General features: G+C 40.1%; 1 protein-coding gene across 1 annotated transcript in view; it reads right to left on the minus strand.

Moving 5' to 3' along the window:
• Positions 1-14,808, minus strand: part of Tiparp (TCDD inducible poly(ADP-ribose) polymerase) — a 30,663-nt gene extending 15,855 nt beyond the window's left edge. Inside the window, exons 1-2 of the mRNA XM_074073923.1 lie at positions 14,580-14,808; positions 10,980-11,940 (exon numbers count right to left, since the gene is read on the minus strand). Coding sequence (XP_073930024.1) covers positions 10,980-11,899 — 920 coding nt within the window. The 5' untranslated portion in view covers positions 11,900-11,940; positions 14,580-14,808. The remainder of the gene's footprint in view (positions 1-10,979; positions 11,941-14,579) is intronic.
• Positions 14,809-15,734: the final 926 nt, after the last annotated feature.

Consider the following 15,734-nt stretch of genomic DNA (forward strand, 5'->3'; position numbering starts at 1 on the left):
GCTCTTGATTTTATGCATTTTGGGAGCTCAGTAAAGAGCATAACCATTTTATGTAATTCTTATTTTTATAAAGTATTTGAAAACAAGAAGGAAATGTTGCAATTGTTTGAAAAAAAATCTTCTGATTAGTTACTGCTATGTGCTGAAAATAAGGTGAAAAAGGCAAAATGCCACAGAATACCAGTCTAGTGGGGAAAGCAATCCCTGTGACCTAGTGTGAAATGTGGCATAAAGGTGCTCTGAGGACATCTCAGAAGTAAATGGCCTACTATCACCTTTCCCACGCTGGGAAAGGTGTCAGGAAAGGCAGTCAAGTATGTCCCAGAACAGAAGAATATATATCAAATCCAGTCAGCCACCAGGCAGACAGTGGGAAGGAAGCACATCACTGGTAGACAGTGACTATCATGTGTAGAAGCTAACCAAGCAAGGCACGAGAGTACATGAGAAGCACATGTAATTCATGTGGGAGGTCAGGGTGTATGTGTGTATGAGGGAGGTGATAAAAGATAACACTGGACTGGAGAGGTTGCTGGGGTCAGTTAAGAAGAGCTTTGTATGCTGGGTTACAAGAAGAGGTTAGGACTTGATCCCATGGGCAGGAGGAATCACTAGTGGATTTTCAATAAGGTCCAAATTTGCCTTTTATAAAGGTCACTCCATCAGCAGTAGTTTGGAGGACTGTTATATTTATATTTATTTTTGGCAAGGGAGAATGGAGAAAGATGAGGAAGGGGTAGAGACTAGTACTCCCTTGCTAGATATTAGCATATTTACTTATTAACACTTATTCTATGCTTACCTAGTTACAAGTATCAGAATTGCCCAACACCAAGACAAGTGATGACAGAGGACTAAAGAGGCAACAATAGGGATAGTTTGAAAGGCATTTAAGAGTTATGATCAGGGTTGGGAGCACGGCTCAAGTGGGAGAGTGTCATCCTGGCAAGCATCAGGCCCTGAGTTCAAACACCAGAACCACCAAAAAGAAAAAAATTAAAATTAAAAACTAAAAAAAGAAAAAGGATCAAACTGCATAAAGAAGAGTATACAGAGTACAGGATGGTCAAGTGTGGAGTGCACACCAGTAATCTCAGCACTCAGGCTGCTGAGGCAGGAGGTTGGCAAGTTCAAGGATACAAAGCAAGAGTATCTCAATTAAAAAAAAAAAAAAGAGTTCAGGATGTGCCTCATGTTTCTGATCTGGGTGGCTGGATTATGACATCAATTACAAGAGACAGAACATGTTTAAATGGGAAAATGATGTAAATAAAATTTAGAATGCAGACTTTCACAAAGGTCAATTGAGTATAAACTCTGTTCAGCTTTAACCAGATCGGTTAGACTTTGGAACTCTGGCTTCCTAACTAAAAGAGCTAACTGGTTTCTACAAAGATTAATTTGGAACCTCAAACTATTAACACCCACCCTAATCAGCTAGACTAATTAGTCATGAATAATAGGTCCTCGTATTTTATTACTATCATGTAAAGTGAAAATGTCTCACCAAACAGAGGGTCATAACGATAGAAAGATAAAGATTAAATGCAGTTTGGAGTGTTTAGGCTCTTCTGTTACTAGCTTGAGATAGGCGTAACAGATGAGATATGTTTGCTGCTGCTGAAGAAATTTCACAGGCACACAAAATATAGCTGGGTTTTTGCTACCTGGCTTTGGTGTTTCCAGGATTCACTTAGTAATGGTGAAATATCTGGCAGCTTATACATCCCTTTCAAATATGTTACAAGGTGATGAGAATAAAAGCCATGGCATATATAATATCAACATACTTTGTGAAAGCAGTGTAGTTATTAAACTTCAGATAACTATGTACTAACTTTCTGCTTTAGAAGCATGGTAACTGTCAATTATTCTGTTACTAATTAAGATTTTTTGCTAACACTGCCTCAAATAAATAGCACAGAACTACCAAGGGAGACAATAAAACTTATTTGTAAAGCTTTTTCACTAATCAGGGATTAAAATCCTATATTCAATTTCTACACGGCAACATTGGGTCTTGGTAACAACTGGTTCCCATTGTATGTGCAAGTAGCTAGACATAAAAATACAAACTAAAACTGGGAGCTTACATTTTTGTGGGTATGCATCTCAACAGTTATGGGCAGATTAAGAACCGCATGTTGACTGTGAATTATATTTACCCACTTCACCAGGCGAAGAAGGCAGGATAACTGAGGCTTAGATCACTTAGTAGAAATATTAACATAAAACTTGAATCACAGATTTATTTAATAGCTCTAAATACTTCAAAAATTCTGGGGATAGGTAAGATATGATTTTTTTTGGGGGGGGGGGCGTTAAACTGAACCATTAAGCAAAAATCTGGCTGTGTGTGCTCATCCCTCCTGGAACATCTTGGAAACAGGTGAATTTCTGAGATGGCAGCCAGTGGGACACTGTCTGGAATCGTACTTAAGCTGTGTGTCAAACCTGATGACTGATTTACAAAATATTAGACATCTAACCTATGGCCTTAAAATCATTCTAGAAGAGAGCAGAATGAAATGAAAAAGAGAGGTTAAACGATAAGAGAGAAAAAGGAGGCAGGTAAGGTCCTGTAAGTGAAAGAATACTGTTTTATAATTCACCTAAATGTTTGCTAAACCTTTAATAAGAAAAATCATAGGTTGAAATCCCTACTCCCACACCTTCATCAATTTAACCACTAAAAGTAAATCACATTATCCACTTAAAGAAAAGAACTATAGATCAAAGCAAGCGCGCGCACACACACACACACACACACACACACACACTCTCTTCTAATAAGATATGGATTAGTCCAAAATGTTCCATAAATAAAAATTACACTTATAAATTTCACGCTATCTATTTACAGAGGTGTGGGATTAAATTTTGTAGCGTAATGATGCCAGAAATGTCATACAGTCTTAGCTCTGATCCAAGTTCAATCACATGCCCTGAGACTAGTAGAAGGTAACTGTGAGACATACTTCTCAACTACGGCTAAATGAGGAAGTGAAACTTAATTTCTACAGAAACATCTGTAATAGAAAGCACAGACTAGCTTTTAAAAATTGTGCCTCATACCTTATACTACAGATTTTAATAAGAAGTGAATAGCCTCTTTGTGAAGTATTTAAAAAATAGGTTTCTATCTCACCTCAAAGTGAACAATAAAAAGTCTGCCATGTATTCAAGTCACAAATACTGGTTAACTCAACTTTTTGAATTTAATAAGATTTAAAGGGGACTATAAATGTTTCTACATAAATACAAAAGAGTTCATGCTAAATACATGTAAATGGTAAAAGTGCTTAAAAATAAGTTGTTTTCAAATAACCTCAAATAATTCACAACTCATTTATAAGTAAGATCATAGGTTGAAACCCCTATGTGAAAAAAACCCGTAAGTGCAATACTAATTACAAATACTTATATAACATGCCCTTTAATAATCTCTAGAAAGATGACATTGAAATTGCAAAATTTTTTTGAATTTAAAAAACTTTTAAAAAGGCTTTTACTCAGAATTTTCTCTTTTTTAGCTTTGCCTTCTCCCTGAATTAATCCAGATAAACTCAACTGATAAATCAAAGAGCTGGAAATATTTACTCATTAATAGCTTTAATTTTAATATAGATTTAGTGTTGCAAACCCAGAGATGAGTAAACAGCTTTTAGCCATCTAGATATCTGAATGCATACAAAATAATACACAGAGAATCTATTACTGATAGCTCTTCAAGCAAATTTCAAGGAGGGGCTTCCTATAGAAAGGTATTAGATTTTTTTTTTTCTTCAACGTCTAGGTTTTGTAAACTATGATCATAAAACCTTTTACCATAATCTTTAGTAACTTTTTCGAGGAGGGAGGGATGCTACAAAGTCAAGTTTCTCTGACAGGTTTATGAATTAAACTAAAAAAAAATTTAGTAGCAAACAAATTGGAGAACACTTTACACGTGCTTCTAATGCCTCGCAATATTTAGATAATCTGTCTGAAAGCAAGCAAGCAAAGTTCCTTCTGTCTCACATAGTCTACTGGGATTCAAGGATGTCTTTCTTTTATTAGGATGAGTAATTAAAACCCTGGAAGGCAACCCCAGTATTTCTTCTGTGCTTATTTTTATCCTCTCAATGCCTGGAAATGAAAGAGCTAAGCCAGGTGACAGTCAGAAACCAAAGGCCAACCACAGCAGGAAATTATTTAGGGTATTTTGTGCCGTTTGCCCTCTCTACGCCCTGATCAGCTGCGGGAGCTGTGAAGATCACAGGGTGCAGGCAGATTCTGAAAGCACATGCAAGACTGCAAACAAAGTTCACCCTTGGCCTGCCATTCTTCATTGACTATTCAGTCCTGGTAAAAATTTAGAGCAAAGAACTACATGGTTTTAAGTCAAATGAAAAGAAACTGTATAAGAATCTCTTCATGCAAAAAAGAAAAGGAAAAAAAAGCTTATATAATAAAGAGAAATTTCTGTAAACTGAACATACTTTCCAATCATTCTGGGAAGTACTATTTCAATCAACATACACAAACCTTCCTTATGCTCAGAAGCAATCGTACCAAAACAGAGGACTTCCATTTGCATAAAGAATACAAATTTACTGAACTTTTTCTCAGACAACTTAATCATGGGAGAATCTAATACATGCTTTACACAACTTTTTGTGGTACATGTACTCGAAAGTCACTGGTTTCTGTAGAACGTGAGAAAGGAACAGTCATTCTAGCATTCTCACTCTTAAGAACTTTTTGATTGTGATGACCACGCAAAGGTTCTTTACTGGTCAAGTGGGTGTTACCAGTAAGTAAACAGTATAGAGCAGAGAAAGACACATTTTGTTGTAGGGAAACAGCAAATAGGAATGCTTAATCTCCATTCTATCCCTGCCTTAGCAACAGGCTATGTCAGCAAGAAAAGTTGAAAGTTTTACACTTGACAACTAGAAATTTATTAATATCATTAACTTCTAAATTTTGAGTTCCCAATCACAGAATTGATTATCTTTGGCACAGACTATAAATCTTTACAAAAAAAACTTGGATAAATTAATTTCTTATACATAAAATCCTTACTTTCAAATGTTTCAAAATGTATCTCAGAACCTATCAAATTCCCCTTTTAACAGGGAATTTTTATTTAAAAATTGAGGCTTTCAGAGGTTGGGCTGGGTTAGATTTAATTAACACTGGCTGGAAGAAATTTTAAATAGAGGTGAGTCTATATGCAGTATAATTTCTGGTCCCTAGAAAGCATTGTCCTAAATAACCTATATATAAAAATAGGCATATGTTAACAAAAGTAAGCAATATTTAATTTAAAGAAATTTTTATCTAAAATGTGGGGTTTTTTTTTTCCTCCTAGAAATAGTGAATTTTAGATCCTTTGGACAGACTGTTTATGGTGTTGCAAAGTACAGTTCAACCATGATGTTAGGCTATTACCTAACAATTCTAAACCCAGAATGAAACAGAAAATGGTTCAATCTTCAGCATTCTGGTGTCCTTCAAAGACACAAAACAACTCGCTTTATCTAAAAACTCAAAGACTTATAATAAAAGAACTCCACTACTTTTACAAAGTGAGTTTCTTTAAAATTTACCAGTGTCCAATTTGAAGCAGCCTTTCAAGAAGTTGTCCTAAAATAATCATAATATACCTCAAAATGTATTTTTTTTCTTTGTAAAAGTGATATACATATATATTTAGCTTTCCTTCCACAACTCACAAAGATTCATCTAGGTTAAGAGGACCTGAAGTCCTAATTTAAATGCATTCCAGAATCATCACCATCAGAAAAAGAACAATAAGAAATGAGAAGTCACAGGAGATGGAGGGTGTGACTCATGTAGTAAAGGGCCTGCCCAGCAAGCTGGAGGCCCACAGTTCAAACCCCATACACACACAGAACCTTGCTCAATGGCTGGAGTTTAGTAGCATTCTTTGAGTGGCAAAGTTTCGATGTACTATATACTGCTTCACCCTTTAAAATAGCCCCCAAACCTGGAATAAAGTGAAGATCCTGACCAGGTTCAGAGATAACATAGAATTTACGAATTTACTTTGCCCTATGGTAGAATGTAAATCTAGAAATTCTACTTTAACAAGAAACAGAAAATAGATTTATGGAGGCACAGCAGAGCCAATCAGTCAAAAGTAGCAATTTTTGCATGCCAACTGTGTGCAGAACTAAGTTTTTCTTTTTAATGTTGAATGGAGTTATTACTATTTCTTTTTCCCCTTATTTACAATAAAAATTAAAAGCTTAGGATTCAATTCAATGATAAAATATAATGTATTATGCAATTACTTTTATCAATTGTCAGCCTAAAAACTATTCCAACTGTCTGACTTAAAAGTTAGAAATCTTTGTTTTTTCCAAGGTTCACTTTCATTACATAAGTACATCAGGAGAAGACTGACCCCAACCTGAAGTCAGGTGACAGCTGCTTTAAAAAGTCTTATCTGCTTATTGAAGAAAAGCCTGAAAGGAAATACATGAATGATTGCTACTGATTCCTGTGATAGCTCTACCCAGACTCAGTAACTTATCTAGATTAGGATAGATAGAAGCCAATTAGTTTTATTTCATATGTAAATAGCAGCACAAAGCGACAGAAGAAATATTTCATTGGGCTGCTTTATCCTAAAGCACAAGGCACACATTTTGAAAGTCACTTCAAATGTAGTCCTTGCTTATGGAGCTTTCTCTTAGGAATTTTTAAAATAAATTTAAACTCATACAGCTGTGTATATTCAAGAAATACCAAAAAGTCACAAGGCATAGTAAGTTTCAGCTGTTCTCCCCTCTCCACTGTTATCAATAACACATAATGAGTTAGTTCATACATCATCACAGCTGTGTAGGCCAGCGCTAACTTGGCTAATTTAACTATTCTAGCAGAGTTCAGTCAGGAGCCTGCTGTAGTTTAGATAATTCACTCTGCAAGTCATAAACCACAACAATACATGCTTTCTACTATTGTTAATATGCATTCCTCTTTGTCTTCTTACACAGTTTCTATGAAGTCATCTAACAGTATTGTTCCTTGGACAGATTTTTTTTTAAAAGACTCCTGTGAACCAATAGCAATCAAAATCACTCAGCAACTACAGCAATGACAACATTCTAGGCTTAAGGCTTAAACAAGCAACACTACCTCTTATCAATAAGCATTAATTCTAAAAGAACAGAACTCTATCCTCTGAGAAGAATCAACCATGGATCAGGGGCTTGAATTTTCTTCTTCACTGCTACCCTCATCAGCAAGTACCCTCCAAAATATAGTTTGTAGTATGTCCCTTCCTTCCTAATAGGTGGTAATAACTAGAAGCTTTTCCGGCACACTTTAAAATGAATCTAATGTAAAACCAGTAGTGATCTTGGTCACTGAAGAGAGATTTGCACTGCCTCCACAATTTCAATTATCCCCACTAGTATTCCAATTAGCAAGACTCTTTTAAAACTGCTTAGCTCTGCCATCCAGTATCATCATTTACTAAGGATGAGTGCTTAAATTTTTAGAGATTGTATTTTCTTAATCAAAAATACAACATTCATCATTGTTTCCTCAAGTGCATATTTTAAATTCAGAAATTCTTTAAGGTTTATCTTATGTACAAAAGAAGCATCAGCATCTAAGGAGTTCATATACACAACTTGTTTCCAGTTGATGCTGGCAATAAATATCTACAGACATACAAAAACAGAAAGCAAAGGGGATCGTACCATAATTTCATTATAACAGATCAAATAAGCATTTATTATTGAAATCCTCTTTTTAAAAATGTGTTTTTAGTATTAAGCTTCTTGACCAAAGATCTGGAAGGGGACTACGAATTTACCAAGCTCAATTTCCTTTCCAGTTCATTCCTGACAACAAAAATGAACACTATACATCTAATTTAAGTTAACTTAGGTGTTAATTTAAATTTAGATGTTAAAACCTCACATTTGCAAAGCAATATAAAGAATTTTATCCGCATATTTTAAAATTATGAACTTTTGTCTCTGTTAGGGACCCAGAACTAAGAACTTTCCCCAAGTTCCACACAGTAATATATATAGTATAATATGATATAATATATGGTATATATGCTATTCCATATATAGCATATATGCTATATCATCTACATCATATAATATGATACAGTACATAATAACAATTTTCCAAGTCATATAAGTTATTGAAAACAATTAGAATAAACAAATGTCATTCGTTAGTCACTATTCTTGAATCCAAAAGTACTGGGTCCAACACGGACACATACACAGCTGAACACATACTTTCTGGTTATATGCAATCTGAACAGATAGACCAGCTTTACAGGCCTGACCACAGAGATTAATAGCTTTAGCCAAATAATGTGGTAACCATGTGAACCTGGGCTGCTCTAGCTTGTTTGTGAATCTCTCAGCATGGCCCAACATGCCGTTATCTGCATCTTGTTGCCAGGAAACACAACATCGCTTTGGAATACAAGGAAAACCAGGTTGCAATGACCACAGGTCAATTTCCCAAAAGCCTAATTTTTGATACTTAGCTACTTCTTCCTGTAGTTCACTGAGAATTTCACATTACTAGGAATCAACAGTTTATAAGTTATTGTTATTTTATCAGAGCAGGACACTTACAATGTAGTACAGCAATATTAATTATAATAATAGTAACTCACTCATACTTTTCCTCTAAGTGTCTGATAAATATTAATTTACTTCATTAAAATTGATTAGGAAACCGAGCGCTCACTGCAACTACTTTGTAATTGATTCAACAATGCATGTTTATGGGCCTGTATGTCTATTCTTCAGCAAAATAATCTTACCAAAGGATAAGTACCCAATATGTTGCTAACCTAAGAATTCCTAGATCTTTTAGGATCAAAATGACTGTTTTTCCTTGCTAGTTGTAACAGAATGTAATGTGTTCGACAATGATTCTGCTAGTTTCTTCCTGACCAACTCAAAACGAAACTTAATGTACCAAGATGTTCAAGTACTCAGTGGACTGGACATCTGTTTCATAAGAGTAAAGTGGGAGGCCACCGTTCTGTAGATTTCTACAATCCAGAGATGGAAAGATTAGAGTGGCATTGAAAGTATGTAAGAATTAATTACCCTTGATATGCACAGCAATTAGAATTGCTAGCTCAGGGGCAACAGAAATTTTGGAGAGTACCTTATTAAAAAGATTTTTAAGAAAAAATGAGAAACATTTTCCTCTTTCAATACTGACTTTAAAATAAGTTAAAAGAACTTAGCTTTGTTATAAGACTTTTGCAACCCAAACAAAGAGGAATCTTGAATGCATTTTATTATCAAGACAATACACTTATAGTCAGGAAAACTACATTCTTGATAGATGTCACTTTTTAATTCCAAGGGGTCTTCAATATTTCTTTGAACTTGGGCCTCATACTATTTGTCATCTTGTTCCATACTTCCTTTTGAAACACAAAATGCAAAGTTCTAGTCTCATGATAGTAAGTTGCTAAAAAGACACATGGACTTAGGTACTAAGTGAAATATTGAAATACTTTAAAAAAAAAACACTAAATGGGAGCAAGAGGAGTTTAAAAACAAAACAATAACAAAAACATGTTTCTGTAATGTTTCTTAACCAATGGCTGGGTGCAGTGGTATACAGCTGTCACCCAGGAAAGCACAAACAGGAAGAGAGTGGTCTAGGCTGGTTTGGCATAAATGTAAGACCCTAGCTCAAAGAAACCCATCACAAAGGGCTGATAGACTGGCTCAAAATAATAAGAGCACCTGCCTAGCAAGTGTGAGACCATGAGTTCAAACCTCAATGCCACAAAAAAAAAAAAAAAAACCAAAAGTAAAACCTAACAGAATTAGACACCTTGGAAATGCTTTACTGCCTTCATTTATTGACTCTCCAAGACAGTATAAATTCCAGGGTAGTATAACTTAGCTTATCTATGAACAAAGATGACTCTCAAAGTTTCTCTCCTGAACTTCTGGACTGGGATACTTGCTATATTTCCCCCCATATGGGTTTTATCTCTCAGTACTAAACCAAACCAATCATTTTATGTGATACTACCAAGTTAACCTCATAATCTCTAAAGTCAGGTAGTATAAAGTTATATAATTTTAATCCTTACTATTGGTCATATACAACAGCTATCAACATTACACATTGACTCCACATTACTCTTACTTACACTAGCAATTTTACACATGGCAACTTTCATTTTCTTCATTTTAAAGTTCAAAGAAGCATTCAGATGTGGAAATGTCAGTTCCCTGTCAGTAAATATTGTTCAGAGTACTAAGAGAACTGAGTTATGTATGCACGTATCTTGTATACCAGAACTCCAGAGCAGTTGTTTTTTGTTAATGGAAGTGATAAACATATACTTTTTTTTTTTTTTTGTGGTACTGGGGTTTGAACTCAGGGCCTATACCTTGAGCCACTCCACCAATCCTTTTTTGTGATGGATTTTTTCGAGACAGGGTATTACAAACTGTTTGTCTGGGCTGACTTGGAACTGCAATCCTCCTGATCTCTGCCTCCTTTTGGCATGATTCAGAAGTATGGGAGGAACTTCTGAATCATTCACAGATAAAGTATACCATTCAAAGTGAAGAAAGCCATAAAGTCTTCAAATATTATTCTCCTCAAAAAAATACCAGCTATTTAACATGCAAGACTTTAAAATTAGATAAATCAGGTATATTGTTAAAATAAGATTAACCATGGACTTTCTTTTGAAAGCAAATTCTATGCGATTAAAATAGCATTTTGAATGACACCTGAACTGTTCAAATCATAAAATATTCACTGTCTGGTTAAGTAAATGGTTTGCATTCAATCAAAAAATCAGGTTAGCATAAAGCCGAAAGAATGACGCAAAAAAGAATAAAACATGTTACTCTTGAAAGAAACCACCACACAAAGCTTTTAGCCTCTTTACCTTCTCTAGAGCATTTAACAGTTTTATAAGTTGTTATTATACATACCCATACTTCATTCTCATTCTCTCATTTTCTGGGTTACAATAAAATCTTTCCAAGTGCTCCTGAGAATCATTGGATACACTCTGCCACTTTTGAGTAGTTGTCCTCTTGATCTGCCAGTGATATGGCAATATAGTGTGATGCTTCAAACAATCCCTGCCATAAATACAAGTGCCTTGCAGGAAGTCCACGCAAATTTCAATTCCGTTCTCTTGGTGAGTATGGTACTGTAGCTGGTTAACGAGTTCAAACACAAGGTCAAGGGAGGCCTCCTCACTTTTATCCCGGAACAACTCAGTACTTAACTTATCACTCGTGTCCAAAATGTACTGAATTGTAAAACTGTTGTCTTGGAAAACCCCTGGAACATAATCCATGACTTTGTCTATGCAGTCAGGACTAGTAGGAACATCACTTGAAACCGAATGTAAAAGATCACTCTGGAAGTGTCCTGTGGTAGAATCTGCCACTGCCCCACTGATGGTTTCTGGTGGAAAGCTGTGATCCTGGATTGGAACCACTTGTTCTGGAGTGTCAGTGGAAGGAGGGGCTTCTGGTAATTGGCCCCCGACATTTGTCCCATCAGCAATCAACACAGGCATATTGTTTTCTGCAGGTGGACATGATGGATTGATTTCCAGGGGTTTTTTCACCATAGGCTCATGTAAGTTGCTTTCATCTGCACTCTGGTCTCTAGCTCTAAAAACCCCATCAAGTGAGCCAGATTCTAGCAAAGTGTTTAATATTGGCCTCAAAGACCTCAGGGTTCCAGTTCCCAATCTCTTCTGATCCTGCTTTTTCTTAAAACAAGTTTTCAATGGAGTGATCTTCTCAGAGAGTCTCATTTGGCATGAAAAGTCATCAGGAGGAGAGGGAGGGTGTACTACACAGTCTGGCTCAGGTTCAGTGGTTTCCATTTCCATGATGTGGATTAGCTCCAATTGCTCCTTGGAGTCTAAAACTCCTACCAGGAAAGAAATAAAGATGATCATTTACAAATTGACAACAGAATCCCATTCATTCATTAAAATGTTTAGTGTTGGGCTGTGACTTAAATCCCTGAAATCACTCATCTTGCACTATATTTAGTTGTTAGAGATCAATTTTAATTTTTATTGATAAATGACAGCTCCAAGCCTACAGCACAGCAGATAATGGTAGATGACAGAGTGTGTCTTTCAACAGGCTTTTGGTATTTATTTATAACAGTTTGTAATTCTACTGGGTAGAATTTTTTTAGTGGAAGCCTACAGTAGGGTGGGAGATGGCTGTTGGAAATAAATATCTACATGATGACTGCAGCTCTGTGGTTCTCTTCATAGTTATGTATCATCTGTCTCATGAGTTGGAAAGGTTTTTTTTTTTTTTTTAAATGGGGAAAGAGTCCATCAAATGAAGGATAAACTTCAAAATGAAATAGTGAGTGAATTTGGGGTGTGAGGATATACAGATGAAACACTAAATTGTTATATGGGAAAAAGCCAAGAGCCTGTTAAGCATTTTTACATTCAGTAAGTTCCAACATATTCCCCCAAGACTGTTAAAGGCCTTCTTTGCAATCACCAAAAACATTACCACTGAAGGAATACCACAGTGTGTTCAGCTTTGGTAATAACCACTGCACTATGCTCGAAACCAACAACTCCATAATACAGAAAAAGCGTCCTAGTCCTTGTCTTCAGAAAAGTTACATATATGCATTTTAAAAAGCAATAAAAAGAGCAATACAGAAAAGAAACACAAGATTATAAAATGCACACCAAATTTCAAAATCCTAATGAACTGCTAAAAAAGACCAAAATGCTTTCTGGTGATAGACTCTGAAAAAAATTGAAATTTGAAAATAGTTGAGATTGCACCAGGTGAGAAAGGATGGATAACAATCACTCCTTTCTTTTCTTGTCTGACAGACTGAGAATTTGATCCAAAGGCCCTTGATTTAATCAAGTATGCATCCTAAGTGTCCAGTACAGTACCTAGCACAATGCAGGCAGTGGATGGTCCATAAATATTTTGTTGGACTGAACTAATAAAGAAAAGGCACACATGAAATATTTCATCCTTAAGTTGCTTGTAGGTCAAAACCAGAAAGAGAATCTGAATCCCCAGAAAAATGAACATTAACGATCTAATAGGAGAGATTCATAAAGCTCTATGTATAAAAAGTACATCATAATCAAACTCAGAAATATAAAATACTAAGCACAAAGTGTTAGCGTAAGTACAAAAGGAAGAGGTAGAAAAAGGAGAATTCAGCATGAGCTGGCATTGTTAGGGAAAGCTTCACGAAGAAGGGATCTGACATGAGACATAAATCAACTGGAAAGCAGCCAAGCCAGGCGTTATTATTCATCATTCGGTGCTCTTGCCTCAAGGCTCACTTGGCACAGATTGTGGTATTCCCTCTCCACCACACCACGCCGAACCGGCCTGTGCCTTCCCCCACGCATTCACACTAACCACTCCTATCACACCCAACCAAGGCAAAACACACACTAAGTCAATCTTATTCATACGTGGGGACACACACGCACACACACACACGCACTTTTCCTTTATTGCCCTTCATCAAACTCGGAAACAAAACGGGAGCAGAGAAATAGAGTGGGAAAGCCACGGAACCTACTTCCTCAAGTAGTTTGCATAACAGAAAAACACAGATTGGAAGGACACTTCCTTCGGCCGCCCGCTGCAGGCGACACAATCGCGCCACCCTTCACCTTGTGACGCCCGGGTTTGTCTGGCACTCCCCGCCGATCACACCTCCCACGGAAACCGCCGGTTGCAAACCGCCTGCCTGGCTGCGGGCCGCGCGACCCCGGGTCCGAGCGACGCCTCCTGCCGGCCGCGGCCGTTTGTGCAGCTCCGGCCGCGCCAACTCTGCGCAGCGCGAATGGGGACGCCGCGGGGCTCCGCAACTCGGGGGGTTCGTACTGAGTATCCCCGCTTCGCCTGCCTCTCGGCAGGGACCCGACCGGCCCGCAAAGCCAGCGTCCCACCTCCTCCCACCCCGCATCTCCGAGGCCACTCGCCGCGCCTTCCACAACCTTTGATTTCTTCTCTACCCCTTGAACCCACCTCGGAGGACCGTCCCGCGAGTCCCGGGGGCTCGCGAACCGAGCCGCGAGCGCGGGGAAACGCGGCGGGCGCTTCCTGGGCGCTGGGAAGGAGGGCGAGGACCCGCGCGCCCTCAAAGTTAAGGCTAAACAGCCCTCAAACTTCTGGATGCAGCCCGGATCGCGGGGCGGCCGTGCCCTCCCTCCCCTGGGTCCGCGAACGGCTGTTCTGCGCCCCAGCGCGCCCGGGTCGGCCCGCATAGACGCTCCCTCCGCCCTGCCCAGGAGCGAAGTAGAGACGCCGGCGACCGCGTCGCCCAGTCCTTCAGTGTCGGTCCGATTTATACACCTGCCAGACTAAGTGACTAAGAAGTGTAAACCAATCCCATCCGATACTGATGGGATCCAGAGGATTCCCCAACGAAAGAGAAATCGCCCTGATCGGCGAGAGCCGGTACGATCCCGCGGGGGGTCGGAGCCGCGCGGCCCGCGCCTGTCTCCGGGCCAGGGTTCCTCAGCTGCCTGGAGCCCACCCGCGGCTCTTTACCTAGGCGAGCTGTCTTTTGAGAACTGACGACAGGAGCCGCGTAGCGGGCAGCGCTGGTGCCGGGGGTCGGCGCGGAGGGAGGTCGCCGGCGTCTAGGGGTCGCAGCCTGGCGACGCGGCGAGCGGCGCACGGGCCATTCCGCCGACGAGAGCGCAGAAAGCAAGAGACAGCGCTCCCGGACCAGCTCGCTCGCCTGTCACCTCGAGCTCTGCTTTAAGTGGCTTCCGGTCGCCTCCTCCCGGCGGCCCCGTCGCGGAGGCGGAGCCTGGGCGGTTAGGGGTGGGGTGGGGTGAGGGGGCCGGACGCTCAGTGGGTGCCGGGAAACAGGCCCGCCCCCCCCCCCCCGCGCGCGCGCGCTCGCGAGGCGCGCTCGCGCTCGCGAGGCGCGGGTACGCGTGCGGCGGCCGAGCGATCCCGCGAGGGGGCGTGTCCCTTCGCGGGCCGGCTGAGTCCTTGAGGGTCCGCGTCTACGCGCGGCGTGGGGTGCGTGGCTGTTGAGGCTGGGCGACGCGCGCTGCGTGTGGGGCGGGCTCCACCTGTCTCCGGACCGATGGAGGGTCACTTTGTTCCGAGGAGACCCGGGCATCCGATGAGAGGGAGGATGTGAAACGGGACGACCCGTTTCGGTGCGGTTGGCTTTGTTTATTTGCCTCCTCACAAGACGCTTCTGGCCCCTGACGCCGCCGGCCGGACCCGAGAGGAGGCAAACGGCTGCCACCGCCGCTGCCGCCAGACGGGGTCGCCTGCCCCGCGCCGGACGGGAGGGCAAGGCTGGGCCCCCGCGCCCGCCGCCCGTAGGTCGGGGAGGGTCTGCAGCTTCAGAAGCGAAGCCTAGTTTGGGGGAGTGGGGGACGGGGGTGACAATGGAAGAGTGGGTACGCGTGTTTTAAAAGCCCGCAGGCACCGTAGTAACTAATTCATTTAACAGATGGCTGGGGTCAGGGACGTAGCTCATTGGGAGAGCGCCTGCCTAGCATGATGGAGGCCCTGGGTTCCTTCCCTATTACCACAAAAGAATAAGAATAATAAAAACCTGTGAGCACCTATTGCATGCCAGCAGTGTAGGTACGAGGCTTAGGGCCACAACCCTGATCCCCCTAGACGCCATGCTGCCCTCAGGGAGCTTGCAGAACCGTTAAAACATACACATGTGAA

This window comes from Castor canadensis, chromosome 5, assembly GCF_047511655.1.
Source record: "Castor canadensis chromosome 5, mCasCan1.hap1v2, whole genome shotgun sequence".
In the NCBI taxonomy this organism is placed as follows: Eukaryota; Metazoa; Chordata; class Mammalia; order Rodentia; family Castoridae; genus Castor; species Castor canadensis.